Raw genomic sequence first — 19,737 nt, 5'->3', positions numbered from 1 at the left:
TCTTATTAATAGCGGAAGTGAGAGAAACAGCAATGGCAGCGACCTTGTACAGAGCGTGATGTTCCTCGGAGTTTAGATGTTTAATTAGCTATCCACCGTAAAATGCTCGTATATCGTGCACACAGAGTGACCGTTCAGTGTTTATAGTGTCGTTTTCCAAGGTAGCATCATGTTTTCCTTCGTCAGGGCTGCCGTCGGAGGGTTGACCGGCATGTGTCGAGCTCACGGACGCCAACAAGGTGATGTTAACGCAAGTTAGCTAACGTTCACGTTGTTGTTCACTGTGTCTTCATAGCATTTCTTCATAGCATGTCATAAATGCATTATTACAAGTAGAAACATATTATTTTAATGTTTGTGTGCCGCGGTGCAGGTCAAAACTTACAGACATGCAAGCACTGTTAGTTAATGCTGACAAAGATAACCTACAATTAACATGGTTTCTGTGGGGAGACACAAGAACAACAACCGTCTCAGGACAATGACAAGTAAAGACTAAGGTTTAACATCCAACATCTGTCTCCCTACACTGCAAATACACACACAATTCAGACGTGGTCAAGTCTCTAGTTGAGTTTTTGTTAGCAATGCTACTGTGCATCCAAATGGGTTTTAATCTATACAGACTGCAAAAATCAGATAATAACTCTTGAAACTTGAAGAGATTTAACCTGAGAACTGCTATATCAGCTGTAATGTGACAACTCTTCTTCTGTTGTTTGTTCCACAGGTCTTCTACACAGCCACATCAAAGTCCTGGCTGCTGGCCTGAAGACGCATGAAATCCCCCCAGACTACAGTGGTAAACATTCATCCTCATGACATTTATCAGTATGCTTCAAGTAATTCCCCCCAAAATTGATTATATGTTATTTGATGTAACACTAAACATTGTTATATGTATGCATGTATACGGTAGATGTGTTTGTACATAAATGTCGCTTATGGTTCTTTCCTCTTGTTTTGACCTGAAGATGTGGTGCTGCCAGAGAAACCCAAACTTAAGTTTATGAACAAGGTGCCTAACTTTAAAAAGGCCAAGAAAGAAATGAAGAAGCTGCGGGATATCCAAGGCCCTGCAAGGGCAGCAAACGCCTTCACTACAGGGCAGTACGCTATTGTGGTGAGTGCATTGATGTAACGTAAACACTGATGTTTAGTATTATCTGACAGACGCTGGAAGTGTTAAAGTCTATGAACAATATGTTACCTGCAATATATTATGACTTGCCTTTTAATATTAAACCCTCTTTACTAGCTCACTCATAACGGGAACTACTATATATTTCAGTCCTTACAGGATGTGTTTAGACATTTCTTATTTCCAGTACAGAATCACACTGCAACTTTTCACCTCAGCTTCACGTATATGCAAAATAGTAGATGACTCTATGATTGTTTTTTGTTTTTTGATTGTTCCATCTTTGTTTTTTTTGTACTCCAACATCCCATCCAAAGAGCCACATCGTAATGGTTAAAGTGTTTAATAAAAGCATGACATTTAATGTGACTTCCCTCTCTCTCTGTCTCTTTGATGCTCAGGCAATGGGAGGAGGTTACCTCCATTGGGGTCACATAGAGATGATCCGTTTAACCATCAATCGCAAGATGGATCCCCGGACTACATTTGCTCGCTGGCGTGTCAATGGCCCATACAAGCCTGTAACACGTAAAGGTCTGGGCCAGCGCATGGGTGGGGGCAAGGGAGCCATCGACCACTATGTGACACCTGTTCGCTATGGTCGTTTAATTGTGGAAGTGGGAGGAAAGGTGGAGCTGGGGGAGGTTGAGCATATCTTGATTGAAGTGGCAAAGAAGCTACCCTTCCCTGCCAAGGTAAGATGACTGATGCTGTACTTTAGCCATTATGTATTTTATGCTTAAAGAATTTCAGGTAATTTAGTTTGAACACTTTTGTCTAAAACATATCTTTGGTGAATCATTTGCAGTTGCCAGTGTTTTACATGCAGTTGCCAGTTTTTAGGGAAATAAAGCAATCTAATATATAGCAGTCTTACAATAAATCCCATCTTCATGAAGGTCATAATGTTTGTTTTTTGCTTAAACTATTTTAGAAAAGTGTTGATCCAATTTAATGCTTTTGGAGGCAGCAGTCTGTAGTGCTCTGAAATTGCTATTGCATGAGACTGACAGGTATTTTTCTTATTTTGTCCACCCCATTCATATCAATGAGGGTAGGTTAATTAACACCTGGCTTCTCCTTCTCGAAAAATAGATTTTATGAATATGCAATTTTTTAAAAAAATTTTTACAAAATGAAAACTACTATTTCACTGAGAAAACCATTCTCGCTGAATGTGCACTGAAGGTTCCAGGTGAAGTAAGAATAACCAAAAGACATCTTGAGTGGACGGAGCCTTCAACTTTACTGCTGAACATCTTCAGAGGGTTAAATAACTAAAACGGGAAAAAATAATTGCTTGTATTGTGTTCTTCCTATAGGTGATGAGCAGAGAGAGCCTAGCAGCCTTGCAAAAGAAGCAGGCTGATATGGAGCAGAACAACCAGAATCCCTGGACCTTCAAGGAGATAGCACATGGCAACATGCTGGGAATCAGGAAAGTACTCAGCCCGTTTGACCTGCGTCACCATGGACGCTTCACAGGCAAATTTCACCTCCCGTGGAGGACGTGACAGACCTGAGGGACAGAAATTGATTCAGTGTCAAACTGTAACACCATTCAGACCAGACCATGGAAGAAGCAACTCATACTTGGGGAATCTTCTCTATTTTTTTTATGCAAACATATTAGTGGACATTTTGTTAGAGGAATGTTTCGTCCCTTTTCTGCTTTAAAAAAAATAAAAATACGATGTTGTTTAATTTTCACATTGTGGCTCAAAAATCGTGACCATATTGAATTTGAAGGTCTTTCTGTCTCTTTATCTGCTCCAACAAGAAAACAAATATACCCATTTCACTAATGTAGGAAAAAATAAAAACAAAATGGTTGATTCCCTAATTATTTACGTCTTTATTATGTAGTAAGTTGAGTATATATCACCCATATCTATTTTAAGTACATATTTTTAATCTGGAATTTCAATTGCTGGTTTGTTAATTTACTGGTAAAACCAAAAGTAAGATAAGACAAAATATAGCAGCTGTTTGGGTGAATCCTGTACCTTCTCTTATTTGTTGCATTAAAGCAACAGCAGTTTTCACTTCTGTATTCAGAGATGGTATAGAAGTAAATGGAAGCGTTTACCCTATTAATGGGTACATTTTGCGTAATACCCTGATGCCTGTAATTACATTTACCATTAGCTTTTAATAGCACCTCTACATGAACATATCTGAGAAAATTAAAGAAAAAAAGTTGTTTTATCTTCGATATAATTACATGCTGTCCAAATTTTACCAACCAGTACATTGTTTATAATCCTTACTGTACTGATAGTGATAAACTGTTACACTTTCTTCCAACAAATGTACTTATTGTGAGTCGCTTTGGATAAAAACGTCTGCTAAATGTAAATGTATAATATTAACAAATCAGCCACACTAATATGCTTTTATTCAAAAGTGTTTCAAATAATCTCCATCACATTTCCCAAAATGGCTTCAATCCACTGTTGTTAAATAGGGTTTGTATTGTATGCCCTGGGTATCACCTTACAGGTGGCGTACTCGTCCTGGCGTTGTGATCACTGTATGATATCAGTTTTCAGTTTTATGAAAGGCAGCTGTTTGTGCAGGGAGGTTCATTTATTAAGTCGTTTCATTATAGTTCTGAATATGAAGCCTCGCTATGTTGTGCTTGAACCTGGTAATATAATTTGAGCCTGAGAAGACTGACCGACAGGTCTCACTCCGGAAACACTATTGGCATTCACGCATGCGCATTGAATGTGCTCAAAACTGTTTGAAAACAACAGCGCGAAAACGTAGCTGTTGTTTGCGATTTTATTCCTATTTCTTTTTACTACACTTGTGTCTTAACGGCATACAACACGTTTTAGCGTTTGTTCTTACTTTTTTTTTTTTACAATGAGTATAGTCTCTGTGTATTGTTACTTCACTGTTGGTCTATTTACGTAGTTACATTCGCTTTCTATTTTTAATCGTTTACCAAGCTAGCTAACGTTAGCACATATGAAGCCCGCACGAGCTTCTAACCGGGCCGGATCAAAACCACCTAACTTGAAAAACAAGAAAAAGGCAGATGTGACGACGGGACAACAAGCATCGGAGCATAAGGTAATATGTTGTTTACACTCCAGCTGATGTTGAATCGGTCGGTCCCCTGTTAAGTAATGTGACCTAACATTGCTCCGCACGCCTCAACGATGTTTGTATAGGAGCTGCAGCCCAGCGAAAACAACCATGGCAAGGGCAGCCAACCCAAACCGGCTCGGAAGAGGAAAGGTGAGAACAGCAGGGTGCTTCTTCAGATGTTTTCATGTTAGATCATATAGGGGCAATGCTGCAGCGTACTGTAAAAGAGACGTCAAAGCACACCAAATGCACTGTTTCTACTTGCTGTTTTCTTGTGTTGCTCCTATTCGTGTCCCGGAAAAGCTGAAGGCGCATCCTCGGTCGCAAATAAAATCAGAGGCGAGGAAAATTGGAAGCCGATGCCAGGGTCCTCCATCAAGTCTATGGAGAGCATACTGGACTTGTCAATACTGTGAGTTTCACCATGTTGAAGATGTAGAGATGTATATACTGGGTGACCCACTCTATTTGGTAAACCTGTACAACTGTATGTCATTCAATTCAACAGCACAGCCGTCAGCTGATTGACACTGTCAGAAAGATGATAATTTGGTGTGGATGCTGGATATAATTGGTGTATACATATGTTGACTGATTAGTAACAGATTGCAGTACAAAAATGCTAACTAGGATTGAGGTAATTTACCAAAATGTCAACTTTACTCATATTCTTAAGAGAGCACTGACATGTATGTTATCAGATTCTTAAACAGATTCTTCTGGGTTGGGTTATAATGACACCCATCCAGCCAGCGCAATTTTCCATCAATAGTAGGATGCACATCAATTGCTCCCAATAAATAGTAGTCAATATCAACTTTCTAAGGGTACGTTGTTCTCTTTTCCCAGGGCAACACTTGCTTTGAGGAAGAAAGAGAAGAAAGAGAGCCAGGAACATTTGAACATAATGAAAAGCAGGTAAGCAAGAAGTCAGAAATGTAGATGTAAATAAATGGCATGAATCATAGGCCTGGAATACGAAGCATTCCGGGGTTAGGGAGGTAACTTAAAGTTTATCCCTGGGTTTGGGATGGTTGTGCACTTATTACTGTACAGGTACATCACCATGGTAAATAATGCTGCACACCCAACCAGCAAGAAATTAGCACCTGCCCGTTTTTATAATGACTTTTTGTCAAAATACTTCTAAGCAGCACATTTATTTAATCAAATACACATTTACACAGTTGGTGATTCTTTTTCGCACCATCCTTCCTGCATTTGCCATCCGCACCTGTGTTGCTTTTAGCCTTGGTTATGTGTCTAACTGCTTCATATTTTGTAAAATATGGTGCTCAGTTGACAGTGGACTCCATGTTTGCGATAGGTCACATGCTGCAAAAACTGCTCCTTTTATGATAACACACTCAGCTACATAGGGAAACACCGGGTTGATAACCAGCCTGAGGAGACCGCTTAGTGTGATTGCTGTTGTTGGGGTTGATTAAGGTAGATAACAAAAAGATATCCTGGGTATGTTGAGCTGATATTATATTTACTAACGCTTTCAGTGACATTGAATGAATAAGAGCAAATAAAAACCTGACTTCATAAATGATCATCATGATTCCAGTGAAAAAAATGAACGTAGATAAATTATCAACCAAAATAATAATTATTTTTGGAATTTTTGCTTACATATATCCAAACTGTTCTAGGTTTCTTGCTCAATGTGCAGAGCTCAAAGTTCCACTGCAGAAGCAAAACAATTGGGAGCGATCATATCAACTCCACCAGGAGGAGGCCAAGAAGTCTGTGGTTGGAAAGACGAATCTAAGCACTCTGGAGGTGAGAAACATACAGTCAGAGGAGGCTGGTACAGCAAGACTGTGATACTCTTAGTGACATTTTAAACATTTATTTCATTTTTAAATCGCATTTTGCTGAAACGATTAGTTGATATAACTGAAACATTTTGATGGGAGATTAATTAACATTAACAATTATGCCCAGCCTTTCATCATTAAGCTAATTTCTTAAACAAAACTTAAAGATTCAGCTTCTAAAAAGTGAGAACTTTCTGCCTTATAGCTGTTGGTTGAAAAATAACCATTTTGATATCCAATGTGACCGTGGTCTCGTGGACCTTGCAATAGACATGTTTTACTATGGTTGCATTTAATAGTCTAAATGAGTAATTGATTCATGCGAAAAATAATCGACATATCAATCGTTAAAATTATAGTACATCATGTAGTGCAAGTTTGAAAAGGCCTAATTAACTATCTGCAATTGAATTAAGTAAATGATGTCTGTATTTGTGCTACGCCGTGTCTTGTTGTGTTGTCTGGGTTTTCAGGAAGACTTGAAGGCTGTAGTCCATGTTCTGGAAAAGACAGAAGAGCAGACTGTCTCTTTACAGCACTCATGCCGTATGTTGAGAGACCAGGTGGAGGAGGAGGAGGAGAAAGCTAAAGAGGTGCAAAACACACACATGCCAGCATACAGAAATAAAAAGCACAAACATACCAAAATGTCTTCGTGTCCTGGGTTGTATTCCAGAAAGCTTTGTTAAAACTCTTGAGTTTGTTAACCCTGAGAAGAGGGATAGTCTGGGTTTTCTGTTCCAAAAAGAGTGAATTTAAATTTTAGTTTTAGGACTCTGTGAACCTTAGCTGCTTGCTGGCAGGTTTTCTTTAACAAACCCATGGGTTTCTCCCTATCCGTCTCCTCCCCTTTTTATTTGCTTGTTTTAACTGTAGGGTGTCCTTGAGTCCTCTCAACAATATTCTCCGGCCTTACATTTTCAACAATTCATCTCGCCGACATAATCTCCAACCAGAGCAGATTCTTTGCATAGCTCTTAGATTTTTTTATGGAGTTTTCTGAAATGTTTAAGGACATTGCTGTGTGTTGAAGCAGCATTCTGTTGGGGGTTAAAGCGACTACAAGTTTAAATAACCACTGATATTTACTTTGACAACTGTCTCTCCTTTGCTGAAGCTGTTTTGCTCTGTTTCTAAGAATCAGCTCATCTCTCCATAACAACTGATTAATATCATCTCTAACTCTTTTGGTGTGAAGCATTTTCGGCCTTGGTTTCCTCATTTTCGGTTTTCGGTTTCAGCCAAGAATTTTCAATTCTATGCATCCTTAGATCCTTATTTCTCCCTGGTTGCCATGGTGACTCGTAGTATAGGTGCTGCATTAACGATGACTGTAGTCGGCAGGCATAACTCAGAGTTAACATAACAGTGTTGTGGAATGAAGTTGCCCATCTCAGGGTTAGTCGACTCAGAGTTCAGGGTTTGGCTCAGAGTTTGTTAAACCTGCTCTCTGGACTACAACCCTGACCTTTTAATATATGGTGTTATTATCTTTATATCATTATCGCTTTATTCTGCAGCTGATTGTTAAGAACAAGGAAGTTGTTTCTTTGTCTGCTTTCAGGCATGCTTGTGAAGGGCCATTTAAAATCAAGCTGAAACGGCAAAATGCCCTTTTTTTACCCTTATAGATCATGTCCACGGTCATATTGTGCCCCTATTTAATCATATATGCTCATACCAAGCAATTTCAACCAATAATATCATGACATCCATCTATTAATCAATCTCCAGAACAAATTCCTATCAACGTTATGCCCTGTCTGTCTCTCCTGTTTCACCCGGAAATACGTCACAGTATGAAAGATACTCTGGAAATGCCGTTTCAGCTCGAACTTCAGCTTCATTCTTTCATTTGCAGTTATGAAACGCAAATGTCTTGTAAAATGATTGGTTTATCTGCTTTATCCATCCTTCTCCATCCTTGTACTGGTCTACAGTATCCAACAGATCATCTTTGAATCTCTCTCCACTTAAACATGCAGACATGTCCAAACCTGTTTGGAAGGCAGAATCTCTTGGTCTTGATACATTATTTCCATAAGATAGCTCTTGGCAAATACTCTGACGGATATTGTTGTTGTCATAGCGTCTTTTTTATAATTTACAAATATTTATTAACTCTGACAAAAGTGTCTTTCAAATGTTGCCGCATTACATAAGCTGTTACACATAAGCATTGAGCTGACCCAGAAAGAGAAGTGGTCGACTGCATTTCCCCACAGAAATATCAGCCTGTCTGTCCTCATCTTGTTGAATCGGTTGAACAGCATGTTGAAAAGTGAAAGCAGACATAATGGGTTTATTCTTGCGAAAATTAGATCTGAGCTGTAACTGCAGGAAATGTCACAGCTTTTTATGATGTACTTGAAGTGTAAAGCGTTCTTACTGTATGTTAACGCTGGCTATTAGCTAAAGAGATAAATATGTTATTTGACTCATTACAGAATTGTTCCTCCTGTCTGTGTTGACACAGATCTTACAGATAGCTGAAAAGGCAACTCTCAACCTTCCTCCTCTCCTTCGACCCAAAGACGAAACAACATTAGAGGTGAGCGTGAGAGGTGCACAAAACACACTTGCATCATGTCTGGTATGAGCTTGACTTGTCCCTGTTGCACAGTGGCTGTTTTCACAAGCTAACACATTGATGTGTGAATAAGATGTGAGTGGGCACTTCCTCTCCAACTTTACAGGAAAGTCTAAACATGCTCTCTGTTGTGCAACTTCTTTGGAACATTGTGAAGAAGAAAAAATGAAATATGCCTTACGCAAGGCAGAGGGACAATGTGACATCTGGGGTTCTTCGTTGTCTGAGTTGATGGTATCAACAATGGGATAAAGCTTTGTTCTTGTTTAATATTCAGAGAACATTTTTACAAAATGCTGTCAAAACTAGTAGCAGTTTTTATTTATTTATTTTTCCTCAGGCTCGATTAAAAAAAATGATACCAGACAATGACTCTGAGACTATGGCCCGGAAACTTGGAGAAATTCTGCAGAAATCAGAGACCATTCAAGGCGCCCAGGAGCTGCTTCAACGGGCACAAGAACATGCCCGTCAGCTCTTCAACCCGGCTTGAGAGGGGAACATCGTCAAATCTGTTTACACAGCCCTGAAATCCTTTTTTTTCAATGGACATTTACAGATAGAAGTTTGCTGTATGGGGAAATATTACTCTGTCTTAATATTACTCAATACCACTTTTTGTGGTTGTGCAACACCTGCATTAATCAAATTTAACATTGTGGTCAATATGTGAAGAATTAGATGCAACAGTAATAAAAAATAAATAAAAAAAGGAACAGACAGATGTTTACCATTCATTTTCATTCATTTTCTTTTAATTTGGAAAAAAACAATTTGGTGAAATCATAGGCAGGTAAAATAAAACAAAAACTGCCATTTATTTCTAATTAAAACACTGCACTTTGCTGCTTATTGCACCTCTCCAGTTGTCTTCATTTCTTTTTTCTTTTATTACATTTGTTTGGCATTTTGTCTTCATTGGAAAGCTGACAGTACAGAGGCAGACAAGAAACATAGGGAGAGATGGAGCGTACTATATGCATCTCTGTAGTCAAACTTAAACACAAGAAGACATACATTGTATAAAAAAAATACTGTACTTGCAAATAACTGGTTGTTCATAACTTAAAATCTTCCCGTTGAACCTTTAAGACACGAGTATATGCTGTATTATAAACTGACTGTATGATCAGATGTAATAAAACTGATGCCATTTAAAGAAACTGACATGCATTCATATTTTACTGCAAAGAAAAAGTATAAATGTAAGGTGCTACAATGAATTCCCTTTGTCAACGATGACAGGGTAGGTGTGCTTGAAGAAAAGAACAAAGCTATGCTTAAATGAAGAACAGTTGGATATAGATGTGGCACATTGATTTGATTTGGAGATAATGGTCCTGCAACGTATATATTTCCTGTTCAGTATCTCATACTTCAGTCCTCTTAAGAGCCTAAAGACCTACAGTACACACATTCATTGGTTTAATAATAGGGAGCACTAGTATCAGATAGACCAGGACCTGTTTAGTCCAGGCTTCTTGAACATGAATTCAGCAGATAAATGGATCGGACTCACTATATTAGTGATAGTGATAAGATAAATTCATTGTTGTGTTCCCTGGACCATGGTAGAGATGTAAGCTTAATGGTGTGTTATCAGGAAGGAGTCGACATGACAAAGGTTATCCCGGGAGCCAGGAAAACTGGAACTTGAGTAATTGTTTTCCCTTCGGCTTGGTATTTACCATGAAGGTGTTCCCTTGCTTATGACCCAACAGACAAGATGATTCATGAATTAAAACATGTTTACGCCCCAATTATGACCCTGCCTTCAGCGTGCCGCAACAGAAGCAACATTTCTGGAGTCTTCAGTCATGTTGGCTTGTGTGTCCATTTATATCTTGTTCTTAGGAAGCTGGCCTGCTTCAGTATTCGATGAGATGCACATTCCTCCTCATGTCCTTCACTGTTGCTGACAAATCTTGGAACATAAGCTGGTTTTTCTCTGGAATGCTGATGTCACAGTGGCATTTACAGGACATATAACTATTTATGATCAGCCATAACATTATGACCACTGACGGGTGAAGTGAATAACACAGACTATTGCGTTATCATGGCACCTGTCAGTGGGTGGGATATATTAGGCAGCAAGTCAACATTTTGTCCTTAAAGTTGATGTGTTAAAAGCAAGGAAAAATAGGCAAGCGTCATGATTTGAGCGACTTTGACAACGGCTAAATTGTGATGGCTAGGCAAGCCTTAGCGGTAGGCAAGCCTTAGCGCTAGGCAAGCCTTAGCGGTAGGCAAGCCTTTGCGCTAGGCAAGCCTTACCGGTAGGCAAGCCTTAGCGGTATGCAAGTCTTTGCGGTAGGCAAGCCTTAATGGTAGGCAAGCCGGCGGAGGCAGTGTGATGCTTTGGGCAATGTGTCCTGCTATTCATGTGGATGTTACTTTCACATGTACCACCTACATAAGCATTGTTGCAGACCATGTAGACCCTTTCATGGATACAGTATTCCGTGATGGCATTGGCCTCTTTCAGCAGCATAACGAAGCAAAAATGGTTTAGGAATGGTTTAAGGAACGCAACAAGTTCACGGTGTTGAATTGGTCTCCAAAACATCTGTGGGATGTGTGGGACAAACAAGTCCGATCCATGGAGGCCCCACCTCGCAAGCTACTGATGTCTTGGTGGCAGATACCTCAGCACATCTTCAGAGGTCTAGTGGAGTCCATGCCTCGATGAGTCAGGGCTGTTTTTCTGGCAAAAGGGGGACCACAATATTAGGCAGGTGGTCACAATGTTATGGCTGATCACTGTATATATAAACCACATTGTTGAGTTGCATCTCAGCTACATCTGGGAGTTTTTGAGTGAGTTTTTGAGTGACTTCCTTCGTACGGAATCCATGGAGTCGTCGTTGAAGAGTCTTTCCAGAGTGGAGACAACCGACGCTCGGACGGCACGGCCCAGGCCCCGGGCTGCAAACACGTAGAGCACCGGGTTCAGTGCGCACTTGACGTAGACCAGGAACAGCGATATGTACGCGCCACGGAGTGCGCCTACATAGAACGTGCCCCACTCTGCTCGGCCCTCGGCCAAAGCACGCAGGAACCGACAAACAAAATATGGCACCCAGCAGGTGAGGAAGAGGAGCATGGTGAAAAACAGCACGTGGTACATCCTGGTCATCCTGCGGCTTGATGAAGGCGTGGCGGAGATGGGTGATAAAGGCACAGATCGCTGAATGGTGAGCAACACAGCCATGTTGCTTCCCAGGAACACCAGCAGAGGCAAAATGAATCCTGCTATTGTTTCTGTGACAAACAGCCCCATGTCAAACGTCTCACTCTCTTGGCAATGTAGCTTCCCCTTGCGTTCCTTCAGGACGGCACTAAAGAGGTAGGGAGTGGACAACGTGGTGGCTATGAACCACAAGATACCACAGGCCAGAGGAACGGCCCAGGGGGGGCGTCGCAGTCCAGCCCACACGGGCCTCAGCAGGCACAGACATCGCTCCAGGGCCACGGCGCACAGGAGGAAGGCCGAGGCGTATAAGCCAAGGCCTCGCAGGAATATGATCAGGCGGCAGAAGCCATGGCTGAATGGCCAGCTGTAGTTGTCAGCTAGGAAGCCCAGCATGAGGGGGGTGCGTAAGAGCAACACAAGGTCCGCCAGGGCCAGGTTCAGGACATAAATACGGAAACTGCTGGCAGCACGCGTCTCCTCACTGCTGCCTCTGCGGACCAGGTACCGATTGTGCCGCATCCCAAGTGCCCAAACCACCAGCCCGTTCAGAGGGACACCCACCTCGAGAAACCAGGACAACAAATTACAATCAGGATGACAGACTTCCAAAGCAATACATACATACATTTCGTGAAACAAAATCCGCCTGCCAGCAATGCTAAATTCACCAATTAACTAGTAATATCTGGGGCAAAAAGCAAAGTTTTTTTTTTTTGCGAGGTGGTTATGTGCTGGACTATTTCTTTGCAGGAGTCCAAGAAATCACTGCTCCTGGCCAAGTAGCAGTCTTGCACATAAAAAACTACATCTCATTTGGACAAAGAGCGCCAAGCTGCTCGTTAAGCTAACTGGCTTTTAGCTCCTGATTTACATTGAATGCATGAGAGTGGTATCAACTCATCACAAGGCAAGTGAGAGATTATTCCTAAAAATGTTTTCTTTAATATATCTCGAGCACACCCATACATGTTTAAGTTCAAGATGACGGATTCATTGAGTGACCCTGAACAAGATAGTGCTTTTTGCCGCCAAACCTCATAACTACCAGGCGATGCCCACTATTATACTGTATATTTGTCAATGTGCAGTGGCGATGTATTTCTAAAGGCTTTCTCACCAGGAAGATGAGCAGAGTAGCTGTCATTTGGACTCCCCTGATGGCCTCCTCCTGCCAAGTGGTGGCGTTGCTGCTGGAAATGGTCCGGTTCATTGCCTGGGCAGAAAACTGTGTCCCATTCATATCAGCCACTGAGATGATCAGCTGAAACACAGAAGGCGTTCAATTGATGTCACAGATTTACAGTTTATTTTTTGCTTCACTTCTATGATTTCGGTAGAAATATAAAAGGGTAAATGCAAACAACTCATTTCACCACTGAAAAAGGAGGAAAATATGAAACATGCATGATTGCATACATATTTCACATGTTTCAGCTTCCGAAAAACAGACAGGCAGATGTCCACATCTCACACACACACACGCACACACGCACACACACACACACACACACACACACACACACACACACACACACACACACACACACACACACACACACACACACACACACACACACAACAGTGACATGACACCACAGACTTCCTTCCTTACATTGGCTCAGTTGTAATTCAGAGAACTTTAAAAGTCAGCTGTATATTTGATCTTTTAGTATTATGCGACAAAGGTGCACTGAAATCCACATTATATGGCAACCAACTCCCCCAAATGCATTTGTTTTTGTCACTTAAGAGGATTGCATTGACTCACAATTTTTCTCTGGAGACTACCTTAAACATTACCACATTTTTACCCCCAAAACCTTCATTAAGCTTAGAAAATTGTTTTGTTTGTTGTTTGACTATTTTGATTTTTGTTGTTTTTTATTCCTATTTTATGTCTTTTATGTCTTTACTTGTTCGGAACAAATAAACAAATACAACATCCAATGGTTAAATACACAAAAATCAGGGTTTGTCTGCAAATGAGCGTTGAGTCCCCAAACTATATTTTTGTCCCAACACCCTGATTATTACAAGCGTGCACACACACACACACACACACACACACACACACACACACACACACACACACACACACACACACACACACACACACACACACACACACACACTCTTACAGGACGTGTGTCAAAAGTTGTATTAGCAGTAATCATCACAGGGAAAGGAATCTGTTATTTTTGTTTCCTGTAGCAACCTCGGGCCCCGCGGCCCAGCCTGCGTGAACATCTAGACCGGGCCTGTTTGTGCAGCTGGAATGAGAACAGCATGCATGCAAACACTCCTGTGTTAACGCACACCTCACCGTACCGCAAACCTGTGCTAAGTTATGAAAATCAGGTTGGTCCTTCATAAAGTTCCTATTTCAATCTGCATTGACCAAGACATTTAGGACTTCCAATTGTTTTGAAGTTGGTGCTTTAAAGCTGCTTTATTTGGATGTTGATTTAAAGAGTTTGCTTCTTACCTGCTTGATTTGCCTTGTGTGTGGGAGAAAGGAATCGTGAGATTAAGAAAAAGAGGAGCGGCTACTGGTTATAAGAACAATCTTTCTCTCTCTCTCTCTCTCTCTCTCTCTCTCTCTCTCTCTCTCTCTCTCTCTCTCTCTCTCTTCCTCTCTCTCTCTTTCCTGTGTGCTTGCAACACACCCTCATTATCTGTCAGACATCATTTCTTTTTTTTTTAATTTTCAACAAAATGTCATTTCCTCTGTATGCAAAGATTGTTATCAACTCATTGTGATTAAACATTAACCTGACAGGCATAAACCTGAACAACGTTACACATTAAACTTCCAACTGGGAAATAGTTGAAGAGTTAGAAAGAATGTACCAGTTAGTTTCCTTTCATATTTCTATGGTTTTATACACTGGCAGTAAAACATGGTCATGAAGCTCAGAGTGGCAGATGCCATCAACAGAGTGAATCAATCTTGTATTTCTACTGAAGAAGTAAGCTGGTCTCATATCCTCCTGTCATTTGTAAAAAAAAAAAAAAAAGATTTCCTAAAATGGTTTGGCAATGTAGTTTTTTAACAAATGTTACTCAAAAAGACTCAAAACTGGTATTCAATTCAATTTTATTTAAATAGCGCAAAACCACAAATTCACAGCATACATCCTCTGTGCCGTTGACCCTCCATTGGATAAGGAAAAACTCCATAAAACCCTTTTTAAGGGGTGAAAATAGGAGGAAACCACAGGGAGAACAACTGAGGAGGGATCTCTCTCCCAGGATGGACAAAAGAGCAACAGATGTTTTGATCTAAAGATACATTTATTGTCGGTTTTGGTATTTTTATTGAATTGGTTGCAAATATTACAAATAAATACTTTTCAAACTAAAAAATTCTGAAAAGCAAGCTCTTATGTCAGCGTTCGCTTTGAGGACTGCTCTGGTGTGATCTGAAGCCTCAACATTTATGAGGTTAATATAATGATGCTGCAGTAGTTGACCTTCATCAGTAGATGGCAGTGCTGCTAATTCAGCTAACAATGAAGAACTCATCCGTCTTGGATGTGATTTTCAGGATAAAGAGTTTTTTTGTGAGGACTACACGAGAAGCTTTGAGGAACTGAAAATGAATCACACAATTGCTTCAGTCATTTTCGGTGAGTTTATTGTTACATTTGATACAATTGATAATTACTGAAATGTGCATGTCTGTACTGTGTCCCTAAAAAGGAACTTTTATCTGCTTTTCTGAAGAACATTTAGTCAATCAGTCACTTTAAAGCTTGTTCAAACTGTATGAATAAGAACATAATTCAGATGATTAACTCTTTTCGAACGCAAACAGGGTTGGTTCAATCTGAAGTAATTACATTTTTGACTGAATTCGCTGTTTGTGTGTGGTTGAAGCCGGATTATCTGTATTAATTTGTTTATTTTTCTTGTAATCTCCATTATTCATTCTTACATTATAAAACACTGATAATGAAAGCACCAGTTGTGGAAGAAGTATACTGCTTTTTGGAAAAAGTAGAACTGCAAAAATGATCACTGTCTCTGGTACTATTTATTTATAGGTATGTAATGGTCAACATAACAAAAAAGATCCAGTGTTTTCAGAACCCAAATAATGAAAAGAAAGCTTGTTCATAATTATTTTCAACCAACACAATACTAACGTGAAGAGTTGGTAAATCAATATTTGGTGGAATAACCCTGATTTTTAATCCCAGTTTTCGTGCATCTTGGCATCTCTCCACCAGTCTCTCACATTGCTCCTGGGTGACTTCATGTCACTCCTGGTGCAAAGATGATATCCTCCTGGCTTTATTTGATGACTTATGACCATCCATCTTCCTCTTGATCACATTCCAGAGGTTTTCAGTGGGGTTCAGGTCTGGAGATTGGGCTGGCCATGACAGGGTCTCCATCTATCTGGTGGTCCTCCATCCACACCTTGATGGACCTGGCGGTGTGGCATGGACCATTGTCCTGCTGGAAGAATCAATCCTGAGTGTTGGGGAACATTTTCAGAGCAGAGGGAAGCAGCTTTTCTTCCAGGAGGACCTTGTACGTGGCTTAATTCAAGCATCCTTCACAAAGACAGATCTACCCGATTCCAGCCTTCCTGAGGACCCCAGATCATCACGATCCTCCACCTAATAACAGACACTGTGGCTTGTAGGCCTCTCCAGGTCGCTGTCTAACCATTAGACCACCAGGTGTTGGGCAAAGCTGAAACTTGGACTCATCAGAGAAGATGACCATACTCCAGTCATAATGGTCTTTTACAAACCTCAGCCTGGCTCGTCTTTGTTTCTCATTTATGAAAGACTTTTTTTCTGACTTTGCACAACTTCAGCTTCTGTTTTTCCAACCGTCCTCCTTGTGCCCTTCACCCCAGCTGCCATTTTCCATCCTTTTTGTAGATCATGATGATGTTTTTATACTTTTCCTTGTAGAATAAGATTTGGTTCGGGTGATCACCTAATCACTACCTCATTAAGGAGATTAAGGTGTGCCTGAGACTGGAATTTAATATCTGCCATACATGTAGAGATGCTGATATAAGAAAAAGATGGAGGTCTCTTTATTTTCCAGAGCTGTAGTTCTGTTTAAAGTTGCTGTAAAGGTGGAGCTAATTTTAGTTACTTTATACACTATTGCCTTTTAATAATATAACATGTATACATATATACAATGTATTAGTTGTGTTATATTTTATATTAATAATCTGAATATGCAAATTTACTCGAGTTATCAAGTAAATGTATCTTATCGTAGTAAAAAATACAGTATTTGCCTCTAAAATTGGATGGAGTAGAAGTGTAAAGTATAGCTCAAGTAAAGTACCTCAAACATGATCTTATGTACAGTACTTGAGTAAAAATACTAAGTTACTCTCCACCATTGGAAACCAATTTAAATACTGGGACAAAAAAATATGAAATAAAGACATCAAAATAACACAAAATCATCAACAACAACAAAAATACTAATTGATTACCCATAAAAGGAAACAAATAACGAATGTCGATTCAACATTCGTTATAGATTTTCCACTTATTTAAAATGATGACATGTGGGTTGAAATACTTGTGAGGATCTGAAACATTTATTCTAATAGATACCTTCAAATAGATACAATGTGGTCGTTTGCTCTGTGTTACATTTGATTCAACTAATTCAAATGTTTTGAAGGTTGCCGACTACAAAAAAATGACCCACTTTATTAGTTTGAACTGTCTTCCAAACATATGGAAATGAGTAAAATTTAGTTCGGAGCTCAAATGTTGTCATAACAACTAATTTCTATGATATCAAGTGACAAAACATATCAGTAAATTCTATTAGTTACATACATGTTACATGAGTGTTGATATGTTGATGCAAATATTCACTATATTCTTTTTTGTTTTCTTTTACTCCTTCACTACAATCAGTTAACAAGTTTATTTTTTCATTTAAAGCCTGATTTTGTTTTGATCAAACTCATTTTCAGATTTAATATTTAATAATATATAATATAATTTATATAATTGATAGTGTTTTACGTCATTATGACATCATGAGTGTGAGATAGTTTCGGTTTCGAGATAATGGAAGTTTACAATAGAAACCTGTCAATCTATGTGTAACATTTATAATACATGTGCTAGGCAAATCCTCTAAAAACACCTTTACACATCAATCAAATTGAAATTGACATTTATTAATGCAAGTAGGTGTTTAATGTAAGTTTCATTGAATCATTCGATGAACTTTCAGTTCCAATAACCTAATAACTTGAGAAGTGTACGTATATTTAAAGTAGTTTGTGGAATTAAATCATAATCAGCGTTAGTCTTTCCACCTCCGATGCTCACCCACACTTCCTCTAAACCTGCTAATTTTAGCCGCAGGGGTTTTGGGTCGGGGGAAACCGAGCACCGGTTGCATGTCACTGTGAAAGAGCAGGATTAAAAGACAACCCTTTGTTGCTCTTTGCCTCTCGCCGTGTGGTTTTTTCACTTGGTTTTGGAGTGAAAACCAAAGTGGCATTTGGTCTCAGATGTTGGCGGTGAAGTACATCTGCCTCTGTCTGAAAACACACGTCGCAGGTTGACAAGATGACGGCGCAGAGAGCTGGAAATGTCATCAGGTTGTATCAGCGGCATGGCCGTCGGGCCTCTCATGCATGTGCCACATGTGGCAGGAAAACAGAGTGAAGCCCGAGCCCTTGGGTGGCCCACGTGGAAACACTGAAGTCAGGCTCTGTGCCGTAGAAAAGAAAGTCTCTTGTTTATTTATTTATTTTTGACTAGACATAAATACAACACATAAAGTCATTTTGGGACAAACTTTGACACTGGCTTTCATTTCTGGTTTCCATGGTCGTAACAAAGTCAAAAAAGTTCACTAGAAAGTCAAAGGAAGATTATCTCCTTTCCCCGTAACAGCTAAATGTGATGTCAGTTCCTCTTTGAGCCGACTTACAAACTCTGTATCTCATCTGTGACAGGGAGGAGACAGAGAGCCAGACAGAAGGAGTGAAGATTTTGTTTGAAGCCTCCTCAGCTGGCATATTACGCATTGTCAATTTCCAGTAGAGACGAAGGGGAGGGTCCCTGCCGCTTCTCTGCTTCTTCCCCCGCCCCCTCATGTACTTTCAATCTTTTCCCTTCAACTACACGGCCGCTGCTCTATATTTTCTTGCGTTTCCTCTTTAACGCACTCGCGGGAATGTCATGTAGCTTACATGACACACGTCCACTGACTGAGTGTAAGAAAATAAGGTTTGTATGACTCCAAAAAGCTGCTCTTGTCAGTGCAGGAGAAGGAGGGGGGTAGTGATAGTGAGAATGGATGGGGGAGGCACCTTGTCTTCTCAGAAACAGAGCAGTATGACTTGGTTACCAGGTTACCACAAATAAACACTGTGGGCAGTGAGATTCTGGGCCAGGCTGTGAGTGACATCTGAGACGTGTAACGAGGAAAGTCATTTAGTGGAAAAGGGTCCTTTTCAAAATCCCCGTTGGTGACACTCCCATAACTGTCAAACAGAAATCCAATTCAGTTCACCACCACGTCATAACGCTCAGTGATTGTACAGGTGGCTTGAAAAGAAATGGGTCCGTACCATCTGTGTGAGTGAAGGCGCAAATGTGAAAATTATAACATGGAAAAGTTGCCATGATATTGGATATTTTGGATATTGCATATACCAAAGACGATGAAAGCCTTTGGTGATCCTCTGAGTTTTCCTCTGGCATCACCAGCAGGTCAAAGTATTCACTTAGCCAGTGAAAGGTCTCTTGAACTGATTGGCACAGGCTTTTATATTCAGGCTCCCAGATGATGTATCATAATGACTTTGGTGGTTTTCTGACTTCTTGCGTTTTTACCTTGAATTCTTGAAGAAAACGTAGTTTTCTCA

The 19,737-nt window shown here is 40.1% G+C and overlaps 3 protein-coding genes across 4 annotated transcripts; 2 read left to right on the top strand and 1 right to left on the bottom strand.

Annotated features, from left to right (window-relative positions):
• The first annotated feature begins 18 nt into the window (after nt 1-18).
• mrpl16 (mitochondrial ribosomal protein L16) lies at nt 19-2,851 on the top strand. The gene is made up of 5 exons (XM_084011816.1): nt 19-239; nt 731-802; nt 975-1,123; nt 1,543-1,836; nt 2,464-2,851. Exons 1-5 carry the CDS (start codon nt 170-172, stop codon nt 2,653-2,655), a joined length of 777 nt encoding a protein of 258 aa, XP_083867942.1. The 5' UTR covers nt 19-169; the 3' UTR covers nt 2,656-2,851.
• A 1,031-nt stretch (nt 2,852-3,882) lies between these two features.
• On the top strand, nt 3,883-9,236 carry cenpq (centromere protein Q). The gene is made up of 8 exons (XM_084015427.1): nt 3,883-4,222; nt 4,324-4,390; nt 4,544-4,652; nt 5,090-5,158; nt 5,899-6,028; nt 6,540-6,659; nt 8,543-8,617; nt 8,997-9,236. Exons 1-8 carry the CDS (start codon nt 4,118-4,120, stop codon nt 9,147-9,149), a joined length of 828 nt encoding a protein of 275 aa, XP_083871553.1. The 5' UTR covers nt 3,883-4,117; the 3' UTR covers nt 9,150-9,236.
• Nucleotides 9,237-9,389: 153 nt separating this feature from the next.
• On the bottom strand, nt 9,390-14,418 carry LOC311017196 (C3a anaphylatoxin chemotactic receptor). Of its 2 annotated transcripts, none has more exons than XM_084015407.1 (3): nt 14,338-14,418; nt 12,970-13,113; nt 9,390-12,413 (listed from the first exon to the last, which is right to left on the bottom strand). In XM_084015407.1, the coding sequence occupies exons 2-3, from the start codon at nt 13,090-13,092 to the stop codon at nt 11,457-11,459; spliced, it is 1,080 nt and encodes a 359-aa protein (XP_083871533.1). In that variant the 5' UTR covers nt 13,093-13,113; nt 14,338-14,418; the 3' UTR covers nt 9,390-11,456. The 2 variants fall into 2 exon arrangements, with proteins under 2 accessions (XP_083871533.1, XP_083871534.1); XM_084015408.1 differs by having other exon boundaries at nt 12,970-13,077; nt 14,338-14,358.
• Between the last annotated feature and the right edge of the window lie 5,319 nt (nt 14,419-19,737).

This window comes from Eutrigla gurnardus (genome assembly GCF_963514095.1).
Source record: "Eutrigla gurnardus genome assembly, chromosome: 1".
NCBI lineage: Eukaryota > Metazoa > Chordata > Actinopteri > Perciformes > Triglidae > Eutrigla > Eutrigla gurnardus.
Note: the sequence above shows the minus strand (reverse complement) of the source record. Positions and strands in the feature narration are given on the sequence as shown.

Excerpts from the sequence above, each read along its gene's own strand:
- cenpq (XM_084015427.1), top strand. The coding sequence starts at position 4,118 with ATGAAGCCCGCACGAGCTTCTAACCGGGCCGGATCAAAACCACCTAAC. Across the intron at positions 4,223-4,323 it reads AACAAGCATCGGAGCATAAG|GAGCTGCAGCCCAGCGAAAA; the intron begins GTAATATGTTGT and ends ATGTTTGTATAG. Across the intron at positions 4,653-5,089 it reads ATACTGGACTTGTCAATACT|GGCAACACTTGCTTTGAGGA; the intron begins GTGAGTTTCACC and ends CTCTTTTCCCAG.
- mrpl16 (XM_084011816.1), top strand. The coding sequence starts at position 170 with ATGTTTTCCTTCGTCAGGGCTGCCGTCGGAGGGTTGACCGGCATGTGT. Across the intron at positions 1,124-1,542 it reads CAGGGCAGTACGCTATTGTG|GCAATGGGAGGAGGTTACCT; the intron begins GTGAGTGCATTG and ends TTTGATGCTCAG. Across the intron at positions 1,837-2,463 it reads AGCTACCCTTCCCTGCCAAG|GTGATGAGCAGAGAGAGCCT; the intron begins GTAAGATGACTG and ends TTCTTCCTATAG.
- LOC311017196 (XM_084015407.1), bottom strand. The coding sequence starts at position 13,092 with ATGAATGGGACACAGTTTTCTGCCCAGGCAATGAACCGGACCATTTCC. Across the intron at positions 12,414-12,969 it reads CTACTCTGCTCATCTTCCTG|GTGGGTGTCCCTCTGAACGG; the intron begins GTGAGAAAGCCT and ends TGGTTTCTCGAG.